At 43.9% G+C, this 13594-nt stretch overlaps 1 protein-coding gene across 13 annotated transcripts in view; it reads right to left on the reverse strand.

The window, feature by feature from the left end:
- Positions 1-480: 480 nt before the first annotated feature.
- TCF4 (transcription factor 4) overlaps positions 481-13594 on the reverse strand; it is a 346933-nt gene continuing 333819 nt past the window's right edge. For 10 of the 13 annotated variants that reach the window (XM_059409713.1, XM_059409720.1, XM_059409714.1 and 7 more), the window contains 5 exons: positions 6516-6651; positions 4823-4985; positions 1574-1803; positions 1046-1186; positions 481-845 (listed from right to left, as the gene is read on the reverse strand). In XM_059409713.1, coding sequence (XP_059265696.1) covers positions 1050-1186; positions 1574-1803; positions 4823-4985; positions 6516-6651 — 666 coding nt within the window. In that variant the 3' untranslated portion in view covers positions 481-845; positions 1046-1049. The remainder of the gene's footprint in view (positions 846-1045; positions 1187-1573; positions 1804-4822; positions 4986-6515; positions 6652-13594) is intronic. The other 3 variants (XM_059409716.1, XM_059409715.1, XM_059409723.1) reach the window with 1 other exon arrangement.

The following is a 13594-nucleotide window of genomic DNA, read 5'->3' on the forward strand; positions in this document are numbered from 1 at the left end:
AAGAAAGAAAAAGAAAAAAGAAAAAACAAAAAACAACAAAAAAAAAAGAAAAAAGAAAAAAAGAAAAAAAAATCCGTATTTACAGTAAAATCTTTCTTTTAAAAAAGTTAATCAGTACTATTTTTTTACAGGAGAAAAAAGTCTGAAACAAATGAACAAAAGCTTACCATAGTCACTAAATTTTTAATATATATTTATATATATATTTATATATATATTTGTCATAGGTCTATAAGATCCATCTGTTCCTCCTACCCTAAGGAATGGCTAATGTCATCACTTCGTTGTCATCAGGACGTTTGCTGGTTTTGTTACTAGGGCAGCCGAGCTTCCCTTATTCAATATCCAGTAATTATAAACACTAGCTGACTTGAATACCAACAAAAACGTTCATGTAGTTTTCTTCAGAAGTACACTTTTTCATTATTGCAAGTTTACAATTTTTTAAATTAAATATTTTTTTTCAGACTTACAAATTAATTATATTTTTTTTTTTTCCAAAAGAAGTTTAGGCACAAATGCATTGCTCCACAGTGTGGAAAGATTGCCATTCAGTCTCTGGGCTGCGCCTCGGCTTGCACACGCCGCTTTGCACATTCTGAATGATATGTTAGAGGGTCGCCCCTCAAGTTGCACTTTTTTCTTTCTTTTTTTTTTTTGTGTGTTTTTCGGTTTTTTGATAATTGGGAATGCTGAAACCTCTTGCGTCTGCGATTCATAACTACTCAGACTTGTCTTATATTACAAAAAAAGGGGTTAAGGAGAAGTGTTTATGTGGGTTTAAGATAATACAGCTGTTAAGGAAGTGGTCTCTTGTATTAATGAAGCAATGTGGCAGCTTGGACCTGAGAAGGGAAAAAGAGAGGAGAATTAATTCATACGCTTAACACAGAAGTAGACGTTTTATTATTAAAACATTTTCCCTCCCAAGGGAAAGAAAAGAGAATCTGTTCATCTGGGGGAAAGCGGACTTTCCTGAGCGACGCCTTGGCGAAGAGGGACTGACCGGGGAAAGGGTGCCCGAAATGGCTGAGAACACACTTGCCCTTTTACATCTGTCCCATGTGGTTCGACGCATCCCCCATTCCAGGGTGCGGGCCCGCCAAGGAGAGCGGGGGAGGCTCCGAGGACACCTTCTCCTCCTCCCTTCTTTTCAGACATGCGGCTTTCGGGTTCAGATTCCTTTCTGTGGAAGATGGAAGCAGAGCATTTGGTTAGCGCCGTGGCGTCTGGTAGAGGGCAGGACGGCACTCTTCTGCGCACCTGCTGACCCTCTCTCCGAGTCTCTCTCGACAGGACCGAGCGAAAGGAAGAGCTAGGAAGGGCACGCGGTGATCCGAGGGGTCAGTCCCTAGCACTAGTCCGACGACTGAGAAGGCCCGTGGCAGCATCCTAACGTCGCCTTACTTGAAAGAGAATCCTGTGACTTCACCACGGAAGCAAGGGGAGCCGCCTCCCAGATTCAGACGTGATCTGCCCTTGACCCAGCTGCTCTCAAGGATGCTCAAGGCCAGCCAGCCCGTCTCCACCCACTGCGGCCGCTTCCACCGGGAGGCGGCGGGCTGGTACTGACCTCGGACTTGCTGCTCCAAGCTGAGGATGACGGCCACGGCTTGGTGCAGGATCAGGAGCTTGGTCTGGGGCTTGTCGCTCTTGAGGTGGAGCTGCACCATGCGGCCGAGCTCCTTGAAAGCCTCGTTGATGTCGCGGACACGCAGGCGCTCGCGGGCGTTGTTCGCCATCCTCCGCTCCTTCTCGCGCTCCGCCTTCTGCTCGGGGGTCAGGTCCTCGTCGTCATTATTGCTGTGGGACAGAAGGGATGCGACATTTTCTAATGGTGTGGGGAAAAAGAAGGTGTCTACATTCGTGTTGTTTTCTTCCAGAGTTTCCAGGGAATGTGTCCATTTCCGGCTGCCGTGGGTAGCAGGATTTTACATCCACTTGAACTTGGGACTAAAACGATGCTGACAATCCACATGCAAGACATTCGGTTTCTCCCAGACATTCAACCCAAACAGAACAGGAAAGGTTAAAGTTAGGGCCCCAAGTGCACTCCCGCTGATGCAGGGCCAAAGGGCAAACACAGCTCGGATCAATGAGGCTACACTGTGCAAAGCGGGTCACCGCCAACTTAGCCTTTTGTCCATGTTTCACCATTAACGAGCTTTGAAGGCGTGGCCAATCCACTTAACGTATCTGAGTCATTTTCTCCATGCAGTTAAAAGAAAAAAAAGGTTAAAAACGTCATAATCTCCTTGCCTTTTCATATCACGGATGTTTATCATCCTCAAAACAAGCTGGGAAAACCTGACTTAACGTCCACTACACAGAGCAAACAAAACAAAATACCAAGCACCTACTAGTTATAAATGACCATGATCTCATTGTGAGTCAAAAACGAAGTCCAAAAGCTAATCTCTGATCATGAGAACCAAAATATTACATGATTCATAGCAAAGGCATGGCTGGAGCCAGTAGAATCTGGAAAGGCAAGATTACTTCTGTCTGTTTCTGGGTGTCATGTTCACAGATTAGGAACTTTTGAATGGAAGGCAAACAGGATGATGGGCCATCTGGAAAGCATGTCGTATGAAGGTTTCATGATATCAGGGCTTCAAATATTTCATGGGTGATCGTATTAATAAAAAGAGAGAGGCATGAGAGATGTATTGTCTCAGAAAGCAGAACAAAACAGAGACCTCTGAGTGGTAGAGACTGAGTTAACATGAGCAAGAAGCTTTTTGGGTATAAGAGATGTCATAAGAGATACACAAAATGAAGGAAACGTCACTGGAAAGTAACAGCTTCCTCATTATATCAAACGATGTGGAGGGGACCATTTGTAAGGATGTTAGTCTAGAAGTTCAAGCATGATCTAAAGGACCACGGAGGTTAAGCTCTCCTCGAAAATTCCATGAATCCGAAATGTGCTCAGAATAGAGATGTTAATCACGACATTTCAGATCGGGAAGACATGGGGTAAGTTATCTAGTCAATTCAATGCACACTTAATGAATGTTGGCTTAACATGTATGGATCTGAATCTTCTACTTTGGAGAATCTCTGGGTAGCTTCCAAATTGCACTAAAGACCAATTATAGCTGAGAAGCTCCAGTCAGTGAAAAATGGGAGTGGTATCCTTGGGTTGCAAGCACATGTTGCCAATACACATGATGTACGTAAGCCAAGAACACTTGTAAGGGTGGGGAAAAGGAAGACACCAAAGGAAGATGCTTTAAGACTTGGCTTGTCTCCCTGTAGGTTAAACTCCCTTCCAGATGGGACCATCCACCACAGAGGAGTGCTGGTGGACACACAACTGCCCTGAACCAGTGGGAAAAGGTTCTTCCTATGCCATCTGGTCCTTCTCACTTCTTCTGCCAAACCCTCCTCCTCCTCCTCACCTGTGGCTTCTGCTGACAGGGAGGCAGCCACGGCTACCGTGAATTCGCATCCACATCCCGCAACACAAATAGGACGTAAGACATGAAATGAGAACAGAGCCAAATCTCTGCTGGGCCCGTCCTGAAGCTAAAATCTGGGCAACATTTTTAAACATTGAACACGTTGCCACAGCTTTCACAACATTGCCTTGGAAAGTGGGAACTTGTTTTCCAAAGGTATTCAGGCTAATAACTAATTAGAGTTCGTTATTCACTCGTAAGTATGAAATAGATTGGTTATGCAAAGAAAACTGCCTAGTGTTGCCTTACATCACAGGCTTAGAGACATAAGCCAATGCCACAAGCGTAACCTTTTAAAAGAAGCGGGTTCTTAATAGCAAGTTAAAATGTTGTACTGAAATCTACATGCATGAGTCATATAGAATCTATATGCATAAGTCAAGGCCACTAGTTAAATTACTAAGAACTGAATGGACTGACAGAGGTGATGGGAGAGCTGTGAAAGCCCCCACCCCTGTCGCCATGAGACAGGAAACTCTGCGGGGATGGTGGGAGGGGAGGGGTAGGGAGCTTTTAGGACTTTTGGATAAGAAAATCCATCCCAAGGGGCATGTTCTCAATTCCTAAAGGGCATTAGAGCTAAGCCTGAGAACAACAGCTTTTAGAAGGGGATGTGCAGTCACAGCACGACTGATTTAACTTACAAATAAAAACAACCCAAGGGAACTGAGGCAAAGAACCTGGGTGTCACGGTGTCCCCAAACCACCTGATCATCAGATTAGGATTCACATTCCAGGAAACAGATTCTAATTGAAAGATATCAGATTATTTAAGAAAACCAACCAGAAGCTATTTTCCTGCAGTTGTATTTTCTGTAGAAAGGAGTATCTGGGAGAAAAAAGTGAGCAACTTCGGTATCATCATCATCATCATCATCATCATCATTATTATTAAATACCAACACGCTTAAGATAGAGCTGGGAAATCAGTGCTTTCTCACGTTCGAGAGAAGAGAAAAGTCATAGCTGCATATACCTCAGCTGCATTTTCAACATGGCTAAGATCTCTTTTTAGAAATATTTTGGAAAGATCATTTCTGACCAAATTCGCAGAATAAGCATAGTTCTTTTTTTTTTTTTTTTTAAATCAACCGTTTGCACTTGAATCAGTTACAAATTGTCTGCACTGCGTGCAGTGAGCACGAGGTCCAAATTCATAAGTGCAAAGACATTTTAGGCTTCCCTAGAGGGCCGGTATCTTAAATGATACTTTAGCACCTCTAGAGCAAGTCTTGAAATTTCTTTTCAGCTGTAGATTTACCTGCCAGGAAAAAACTGAGTAGTTTCTTCCTGTTCTGTTCACTTCATCAAAGTCCAATAAAGGAATTAAATGAAGCGACAGTATCATATACTGTTACCTAGATCTTGACCTAGTAATCGATTTGATATCCTTCTTGTCGTCATCTAACTTCTTGTCCTCGGAAGACTTCGTGTCCTGAAGGTTCTCATCGCCCTCGTCGTCGGATTTGATCTCCGAGCTGCCGGAGGAGACGCTCTGGCCCTGCAAGCCTGGCGGCATGCCTGCCGGAAAAGGGAGAGAGAGAGAGACCAGGTGACGCTTCCACGGAAGACCCGAGGCACCAGCACACGCTCTGCGGATTGTGGAGTTGTGCCTATACCCTTCAGCTGCTGAACGGTGATCCTCCCGCCGTGGTTTCTTTTTTTTTTTTTTTTTCATGCTATCTGGTGAAGTTTCAAAAATGCACCTGTGGAAGCAAGTTCTCTTTGCATTGGCTCCGAGGTTAAATTCTATTTTGCAATCTTTTGGAGTAGATGGTAATTTCACTGTCTACAAAACATCAACTTAATTGCAATGAAAATCATAATCATGAAAATCACACACCTCAATGTTCTGATTAAGAACCCAAGTAAATATCAGCTATTATATTGAGTTTCTTCCATATGCAATGATTTAATAGAAAAATGTCCTTAAAATATAATTCCCAGGGAGTACGCTAAATATGTACAGTCAAGGCTTCAATAGATACCCTAATGATATTCTGAAATTAGGCTTCGCTTATCCTCGAGGAGTAATCAGCATTTAAAAATGGTACATATGGAAAGCAGTTAGCTGCTCGCTGAAGAAATTTCTAGCTTTAACCACTGCTCAACTTTTAAGATCACAATGCATTTCAACTTTCAGGATCACAGTAGATTTTAATACGTGACCGTCGTGTATCCACTTATTTCTAAGGTAGAAGCATGTCTATTGGGTATTCTCCTCTATTCGTAGGCACTCAAAATTTGGTCTGTGGTCCAGAAGGAACCTTATCGCCAGAACTCTTCAGAGATGCATTTTAACAAGATCCTCAGGTCATGCCTACGTAGGCTAAGTTTAAGAAGCGGTGATCATCTCTTTCTCCACATACATAATTAATATTTGTACAATGTTTAGCAGGTGAAAAAAAGCTTCTGCCTATCGCCATGGCAGTGTTATCATCTTTATTCCAAACACGGAGGGAGGGTCATAGGAGAATGCAAGTCCCCGGGCCAGGCGGTAGCCCAGGGAGGAGGGGACCCAGGTCTGGCCCCTATGACGTCACTCCCCGGGGTCATGAAAAGCTGCCTGGCATCTGTGGTTTAAGGCAGTCGTGGCGGGGCGAGCGGAAAAGAGTGAAAATCATTCCACCAAGTTCCAGTTTTGAGACGTACCTACATTTCCTTCGATCTTAAACGACAAAAACAATTTCCTTCCTTCCTATTCATTTGGAAATATCATGTTCAGGCTACAACTAACCACATTAGAGGACCTGAATGAGGAAAATGTGGAAATAGCTAAAATAAAATTTCCTCTCATCAGGCTGTTGTCTCATTCCCTGCTGAGAGAGGACCAGGATCTCAGAGGATGTTTGAGCAAAACAGTTCCTGAAGAAACACAATTAGCCGGCTCCATTCTAACTACTTTCCCATTCGCTTACCATTTTTGTACCAAATTTGACTCTTGGTTTTTTGCCAGCGCTTCCTGAGAGACGAATGCCAAGGACGCCTGGGATCAACACTGGAGTTGCTATTGTCTAAGCGAGGGCAGGGTGCCTTCGGGGGCGGACCTACCTCTGTAAGGGTCCTGGGGTGGGTTCAAATCAGGGGACGTTGCAGACTGGACAGGAAGCTGCGGAACTGGAACCTGGTTTGGCACAAGAGAATGGCTGCCTCTGAGGGCCACACCGTCTTCACGATGGGCCCCAACCTGTAAGGGTGAGAGGAACGGTAAGAGTTTAGCGGGAACCAGAGGGAGGGAGGCGAGGACCTGCGGGAGGAAGACGGGCCTGGGAAGAACGAGACTCCCAAATGCCTTTCACTAGAGGGCGCTGAAGGACCACACTTGCACCTACAGTCGCCGGCAAAACACTTCACACTCCGTGAGATGCCGCGCGGTACATCCAGTGACAAATATGGCAGAGGAGCTCAGGCAGGTAAAACGTCAAATTGTCTCCCAGGGTGCTGCAGTGGAGCGCACTGATTCGTACCCATCTGTCTTCTATCATGTCCGCCAACAGATCTGACAATTATCTTAATGCCCATATGCTTAATTGTGGGCTTCTCAATTCCCCCATTGCTATCGGAAATCCTACAGGAATTTCAATTTGGCATTCGACTTTCATTTCAGGGGATAAGATTCTCAGGCCTGCCATTTTTTTTTTTCCATAATGCCAGCTAAGCCTCTGACAGCGGAAGCTACAGCAGTATGGGACACAGCCCCTGCTCGGTACAAATATAATAAAATGTCACCTGGCTTTCCAAAACGGGCAGCCCATTCCAAATTAATGTTTACTGCATTTCATCAGCTGCTGAGTTCCAAATCCAAAGGGGGACCGTTTCTGCCAATGCCACCACACCGGAAAATGTACCAATAAAGGTTTTATTAAACACACCAGTAATGCCATCATTGCCATGCAAAGATGTTTGGACATTTTTCCATTTTTTTTTTCCTCCCACTATTCTGATCCTAGAAAGACACCATACTCTAAACACTCTTTAGGTTTCCATGAATAAAATTACGGAATACAGCATGATGACTTGGTCTGGAAGAATTACTGCTGAGCTTTTTATTAACTACTACTACCCACTCTGGGGTCCAGAGATGTTGCACTAGTGACAGTGAGACAGCCACTGCGGACTTTATAGCTTAACGCCTTAAAGCAACACCATTAAGCATTTGCAAACCAAGAGGAACAGGACTAGCTGACATTTTCGTCTGCATTTCCGAGGAGTTATTCTCCGAGTCTATTGTTGGGTGAACACGGGTGCGGGACAGTGGGCCTGACACTAACAAAATTTATCCATGAATTTCTACTGCTACGAATCAAAGTTTATTTTTTTTTCCAATCCCAAAACAAAAACCCTACAAAGCAGAATCTTCCTTCTTTTTGCTGCCAAATGCTTTAGAAGAGTGTTTCCAAAGAACACAACAACAATAAGAATCTGAACCGACAACAATAAAATTCACAGAACCGAAGGAAGTACATTCTATCTAAAGGCAACCTAGTATAAAGTATCACCATTATATAATCCAAAACAGCACAGAAGGAAATAACTCGGCGGGGGCGGGGGGGGGGGGAAGGGGAGGGATCGCGTAAATCATACTAATTGCTCAGGTTCAAAATATACCAAGAATATACAGGATTTAAAGATTTGTGAGCATCGGGGAGTATAAATGAATGCTGTGGCTAAGAGTCTAGGGCTGTCTGCCACCTGTGTGCCTGCGTCCCTTCCCAGAACATTCTGAATGGTGGCTATTTCGCTTCTATGTGGGAGCTACAGATGTAAGGGGACCATGATTACCTCCTAAAGCAGCCCATTCCATTTTAATCACAAGTTGGCCTCCTTGTACACTCCACCCACTGATTCTAGTCTCAACTTCTGGTGTTCCATGGAACAAGTGCAAGCCCCCTTTGTCTAGGCAACGCCCCCACCAGGCCACTGCGGTCTCCCCTGGTAACTGACGCCGGATCACTTCCTGGTAACTGACGCCGGATCACGCCGGTCAGGCCCACCGGATGCCCCCAACCATTTCTCACTCGCTCTTGGTCTGTTTTTATATTCGTTCCAAACAAAAGCCATACATATTACACCTAACTTTATTTTCTATAGATCATCTTAGCTCATCTCAAATATACCTAATAATTTTCCATAAAGGAAATTAGGAATAAAGTTACTTTTTTTTTTTTGAGAAAGTGCATACATGCCTGTTCTATCTCTTGACCTTGAGATCATGACCTGAGCCAGGAGTCAGGCACTTAACTGACTGAGCAGGTGCCCCCTGCAGGTGTACCCAGGTGCCCCTGCTCTTGATGTTTTAAGGCCTCCCGTATAAACTATGTACTTTCCAGGGCAAATGAACGAATGATGATGGGTCCAGATCCATGTGGTACTGAGCCTGATTCCTCAGGATCAGTTCCATTGACTGGGACTGTGGACTCGTATTCCAAAGAATTAACGTTGCTTTGTTTGTTTCCTTGGCCACACGCAGCTTGTCCTAACCCTGTTTACTTCTCTTTCAGAAACAGCATTTCTGGTCACATAAGAGACAAAGAAAAAAGAAGACAGACTGGGTGGCTAGCCCACTCCATCACCAGAATCCCTCTGAAATAGAAGGAGGAGCCATGTGATATACAAGGGTCAGGGCTCGTCCATCTTCCAAATAATAAATATGTAATAATATAATAAGAAGAAAGCAGATTCCTTCAACCTACAAATCAATTCTAGGGATAGCACCTATTTTTAGAAAATCTATACTTCATTAAAGCCCTGTTTGGATAATGTTTTCATCTAGGTAAACAATAAAGTTAAAAGCCAGCCTAAAAAAAGCAGTTAATTTTATCAATGCTGTTTGTAATTTTTTTTTGCAATCTTTAAGAATAGTCTTCTTAGTTACATACAATATGGTTTTAGATATGCTTATGCTGTATGTAAAAGACAAAACTCAAATCTCAAAATTATTCCATCAGTGTTCATTGATTGACCCAAGAGTACATTTGTTAAGCCAAGAGATACTTACTAATACAGTTTCGTGCTTGTCGCTCCGGGAGGTGAATAAATTGGATGACCTCGTGGAGCTTACAGTGATCCTCTGAGGCAGTTTTGGGCATTGATTAATTTAGTGTGGCGGTTTTAACAGTAAGTCTCTCAAAGGAAAGGACATTCATCATGATTTCTGTAATTTGGGTTTTGGACCCAGAGAGCTCTTTTGGACTTAAGGCCACTCCTTCTCTTTCATGGGCCATTCCAGCCTCTCTCGTACCTCTACTGGTACCTCTGTCTCTCTGGCTTCTGTCGCCTCCTGGCTACAGCCTGGACGCTCCCTTCATGCATCTCTCAGTACACTCTTTCAGGTTCGGTATTAACTGCTGCGAACTCCCTGTCTTAGTATTTCTGAGTTCAGAACCCCCAGATCATCTGATGGTGAGCTCCTCATTTTGAAGAACCCATGGGCCATCCCTTGAAGGGGCCACTTTAGGGCCAAGTGTCCCCATGAACTGGTTCAATGAGCTACAAAAGAAGAGGGGAGCTCATGTGGTCCAAGCATGGCTGCCCCTTCTGCCCAGATAGCCTGCCCCCCACATCATGGCTCTTGGGTGTAAATATCTAAGCCATCCTGCATCTCAGGTCAAGGTGTAGTCAAACCCTGACACAGTTATCTAAATTCTCCCGTGTTAATGTCACTGGGAATAACTAAATATCTTTAGAAGTACATTACTTCTTTTGAATCAGAAAAGCACCATGTAATTTTAAACAGCCTTACTTTCCAAGGGAAGAATTGATATATTATTTAGAAGCACTTTCCACTCACAGAGTAGAGACTAAAAGGGCTTGTGAAACTTGGAACCCCGTTAGGCCAAACTCGCCATTTTATAGAGAAGAAAGCTAAGGTTGGAGATAGTCAAACATCTAGTAAGAAGAGTAAAACAGGATCTGAGCTCAGAAAACTTATAACAGCATCAAACAATTTGATTTGGGGTGTGTGTGTGTGTGTGTGTGTCTGTGTGTGTGTGTCTGGGTGTGTTTATGGGAGCAGAGTTAAGGGACAAAGGGGGTTTTACTTCCTGGAGCTTTTGTTTCCCAAAGTGTGCATACATGTACATAGATGTGTGTGTGTACAGATATGGATATGAAAACCATTTTCTTTTTCTCTATCACAGGGGAAAAACCACCACAGCTCATCACCGATGGCCAAGGCCAAGATGTCTAACTAAATTATAAAATTTAATATTTGCCACAACTCCTCCAACATAAACAGATTTAAAAGACATGCAGCCTCCAATGAGGTGGCTGTTGGCAAGGCTGCTGTCATGTGGGGATCCGCGTAGCGTCCTGGTAAATATCCTTATCCTGATCCTTGGGCTCACAACAAACACCACAAACAAAAAAGACATTCGGTGTTTCTGCTCCCTTTGTTTCCAGGGAGTATTGTGAAAGTAATTATTCTGTTGTATTTAAGAGGCCTATTTCATGGATGGGAAAATGTATTAAATTTCATTTGGCAGTTATTCAATCCTTGTTAATGTTATCTCCAGAGATAACTGCTTCAAAGCCGGCTTTCAGGCCGCCCTTCCTTCCTTTCTACCATAATCCTTCTAAGAGAGCGTAGGCTGCGAACTTCGGGAAACTTGTCATCAATTTCTGGACCAAGCAACATTGATACGAAACTCGACAGGCTACCAGGAACTTTTTGGTATAGCAAAAGAAAACTCTGTTATTAATGGTATCTGGGTCAAATGTTTCCTTTTGACATAGGTGTTTTTAAGAAGAAACAAAATAAGGAAATGGGACAAAGAAAAAAAAAGCCCCGGTAACTTTTTACTCTTTTTACTTTTCTCTCTTCTCTTTCTCTTCCTCTACAAACACGGAAGAAAAGTCGATGGGCTTTAATTGTCCTTAGACACAGAAGGCAGTGTGGATGTCCGAACGGTCACCTCCCCACGAAATGTCAATCACACATGACAGCTGGAGAACGCTAGATTTCAGTCTCAATGATCTCTCCAGCTCTCCCTCATGTTAGAGGAAAGCAAACTTATTTTCCCAAATGTGCAAAACACCGTTTAGTCCAAAAGTGCATCTTTTAAAGAGGTAGGAAGCGGCTATGCAGACTTTAATGGCTCACAGATGGCTCACGGAAGTTCACGGAACGGCAGCAGCGGACGCATTCTGCGGGGAAACAGTCCCGGGGGCACTGAGATGCGGTGGAAACCGAGACCCGCCTCTAATAACCAACTCCTTTGTGCGAGAGAGCCCTAACATCTGGGACGCCCTTCAACCACAAATATCACTTCCATATTTCTCAGTTGAAAAACTTATCAGACGACTTTTTAAAAACTCCTGTCATTAAACATTTAAAGGATTTTTCACTAAAGTCAGAACCGATGCCAGTCTTTGGTTTGGATTTTGATTCTTGGGAGATGTTTATGAGGGAAAGACTCCCTCACTCCAGAGGACACCTGTTTCTTCCCCCAGAAATCTCACAGCTTCGTTTACGCTTTGCCTGAAATTTAAGGTATTTCCTCATTGGGCAATTCTAGGGAGGTTTCTTTAATTTTTATGCCCCAGATGATAAAATAATTTTCTAAAGGGCTTAAACATGATGTAAATGACCCTGACTTGGCAGGCCTGACCTGTCACGTGATCAGGTAGGCTGAAACTCCCAAGAATGTCCACCCAAATGGTTAAAATGAATGATTCTGTGATTTAATTCAAGAGATGCAAATGCGTGTTATCTGATTTCAGTTCATCTTTTTTTTTTCTCTTCACTTGTACGTTCCATCCATCAGACCTGTTTCATTTCTCTCCTCTGTATCTCCACCCTCTGCCCTCACGTCTCTACATGACTTTCCTACAGTGGAAACCATAACTAGATGTGGTCCTCCGAGTGAGAACCTCAGCAGGTGGTTCGTGGAGTCCCTATCACCCCTTCTGGCCCCGGGTAGCAGGTTACTAAGTAGTTTGTAGGGAACTAAACTTACTCCATGCCTAATGAACCCAAGTCTCTCCAGCACAGAGATGATGGTGAAATTGTGCGCTGACTGGTAGGTAGCTTCTTTTGTTTGGCCTGAAGGAAAAGACGATTATACACCTGACGTGTGCTTGGGAGCTCTGATCCCCCTGTACAGACACACCTGTGAGCTTGTGTACAACCATGGGACTGGATTCCATACAGGTTGCTCTGTAGGCAGCCAAGGAGGTCAACTCCTAGGGATTTAGCTGTACCTAACTGGCCTTTATTTTTAATGCCTTTCTTATCATCCAAGTAACACAGGCTTATTGTAAAATATTTGAAAGGAAGTGGAAGAGTAACAAGCCTAATGAAACATTCCCTTCCCATCACCTCCTAAATATTCCCCTTCTGAATGATTTACTCTTTGCCCATAACCCTTGCATGTCAGCTTTCCATCGTTCTGTGGATCAAGTCTAAGATCGATACCTTGTACACCTGTGTCCTTCACCTGGACACCAGAGGACCCTTCCAGTTCCCTCCTGTTTCCAAGTTCCTGCATCTCCAGCTTCGGTTACCCACTCATGGTTCCCCATGTGCTGCATTTGCTCCCGAATCGGCAAGGCTCTTGAGCCAAGCCCTCCCTGTTCTGCTTCCCAGAGCTGGTTTCCTCTGCACAACTCACCAACCACTTCTCTTTTGTTAGTCCCACAGATCCCCGTCTTCGCACTCCTTGTCAGCTGTTTGGGTCTCCAGCGCTCTCATCATGGCTGGACCCAGACAGGGCTCTCCCCTGACTGTTCATTGTGGGACACCCCCCCCCCCCGTGAATATTCATGCAAGGACAGTGCTTGATAGGGCAGGACATACACTTCAATGCTTCTGTTTTTCTGCCATGCATAAAGTCCATTCCTGTCTTGAGATGGAAGTGTCCCAAGGGCAGGGACTGGGTGTACAGGTCACTGTGTAGCACTGTAATATTATATATTACAACGTGCAATTGGGTGCTTTGTAAATAGTCAATGACGACACGCGTGGCACAAACCTGTGAGACTGTTTCTGAAATCGAAAACCTTTTGACATGGTCAACTATACGTTTTGCACATTTCTATCAAAAAATGAACATTGTCAACAAATGCCTCAAAGATGTGTGCTGTGTGCAAGGCACGATTTAGGTATTTGTAGGAGAAATGATAAACAATAG

The sequence above is a fragment of the Mustela nigripes genome, chromosome 8, assembly GCF_022355385.1.
Source record: "Mustela nigripes isolate SB6536 chromosome 8, MUSNIG.SB6536, whole genome shotgun sequence".
Lineage (NCBI taxonomy): Eukaryota > Metazoa > Chordata > Mammalia > Carnivora > Mustelidae > Mustela > Mustela nigripes.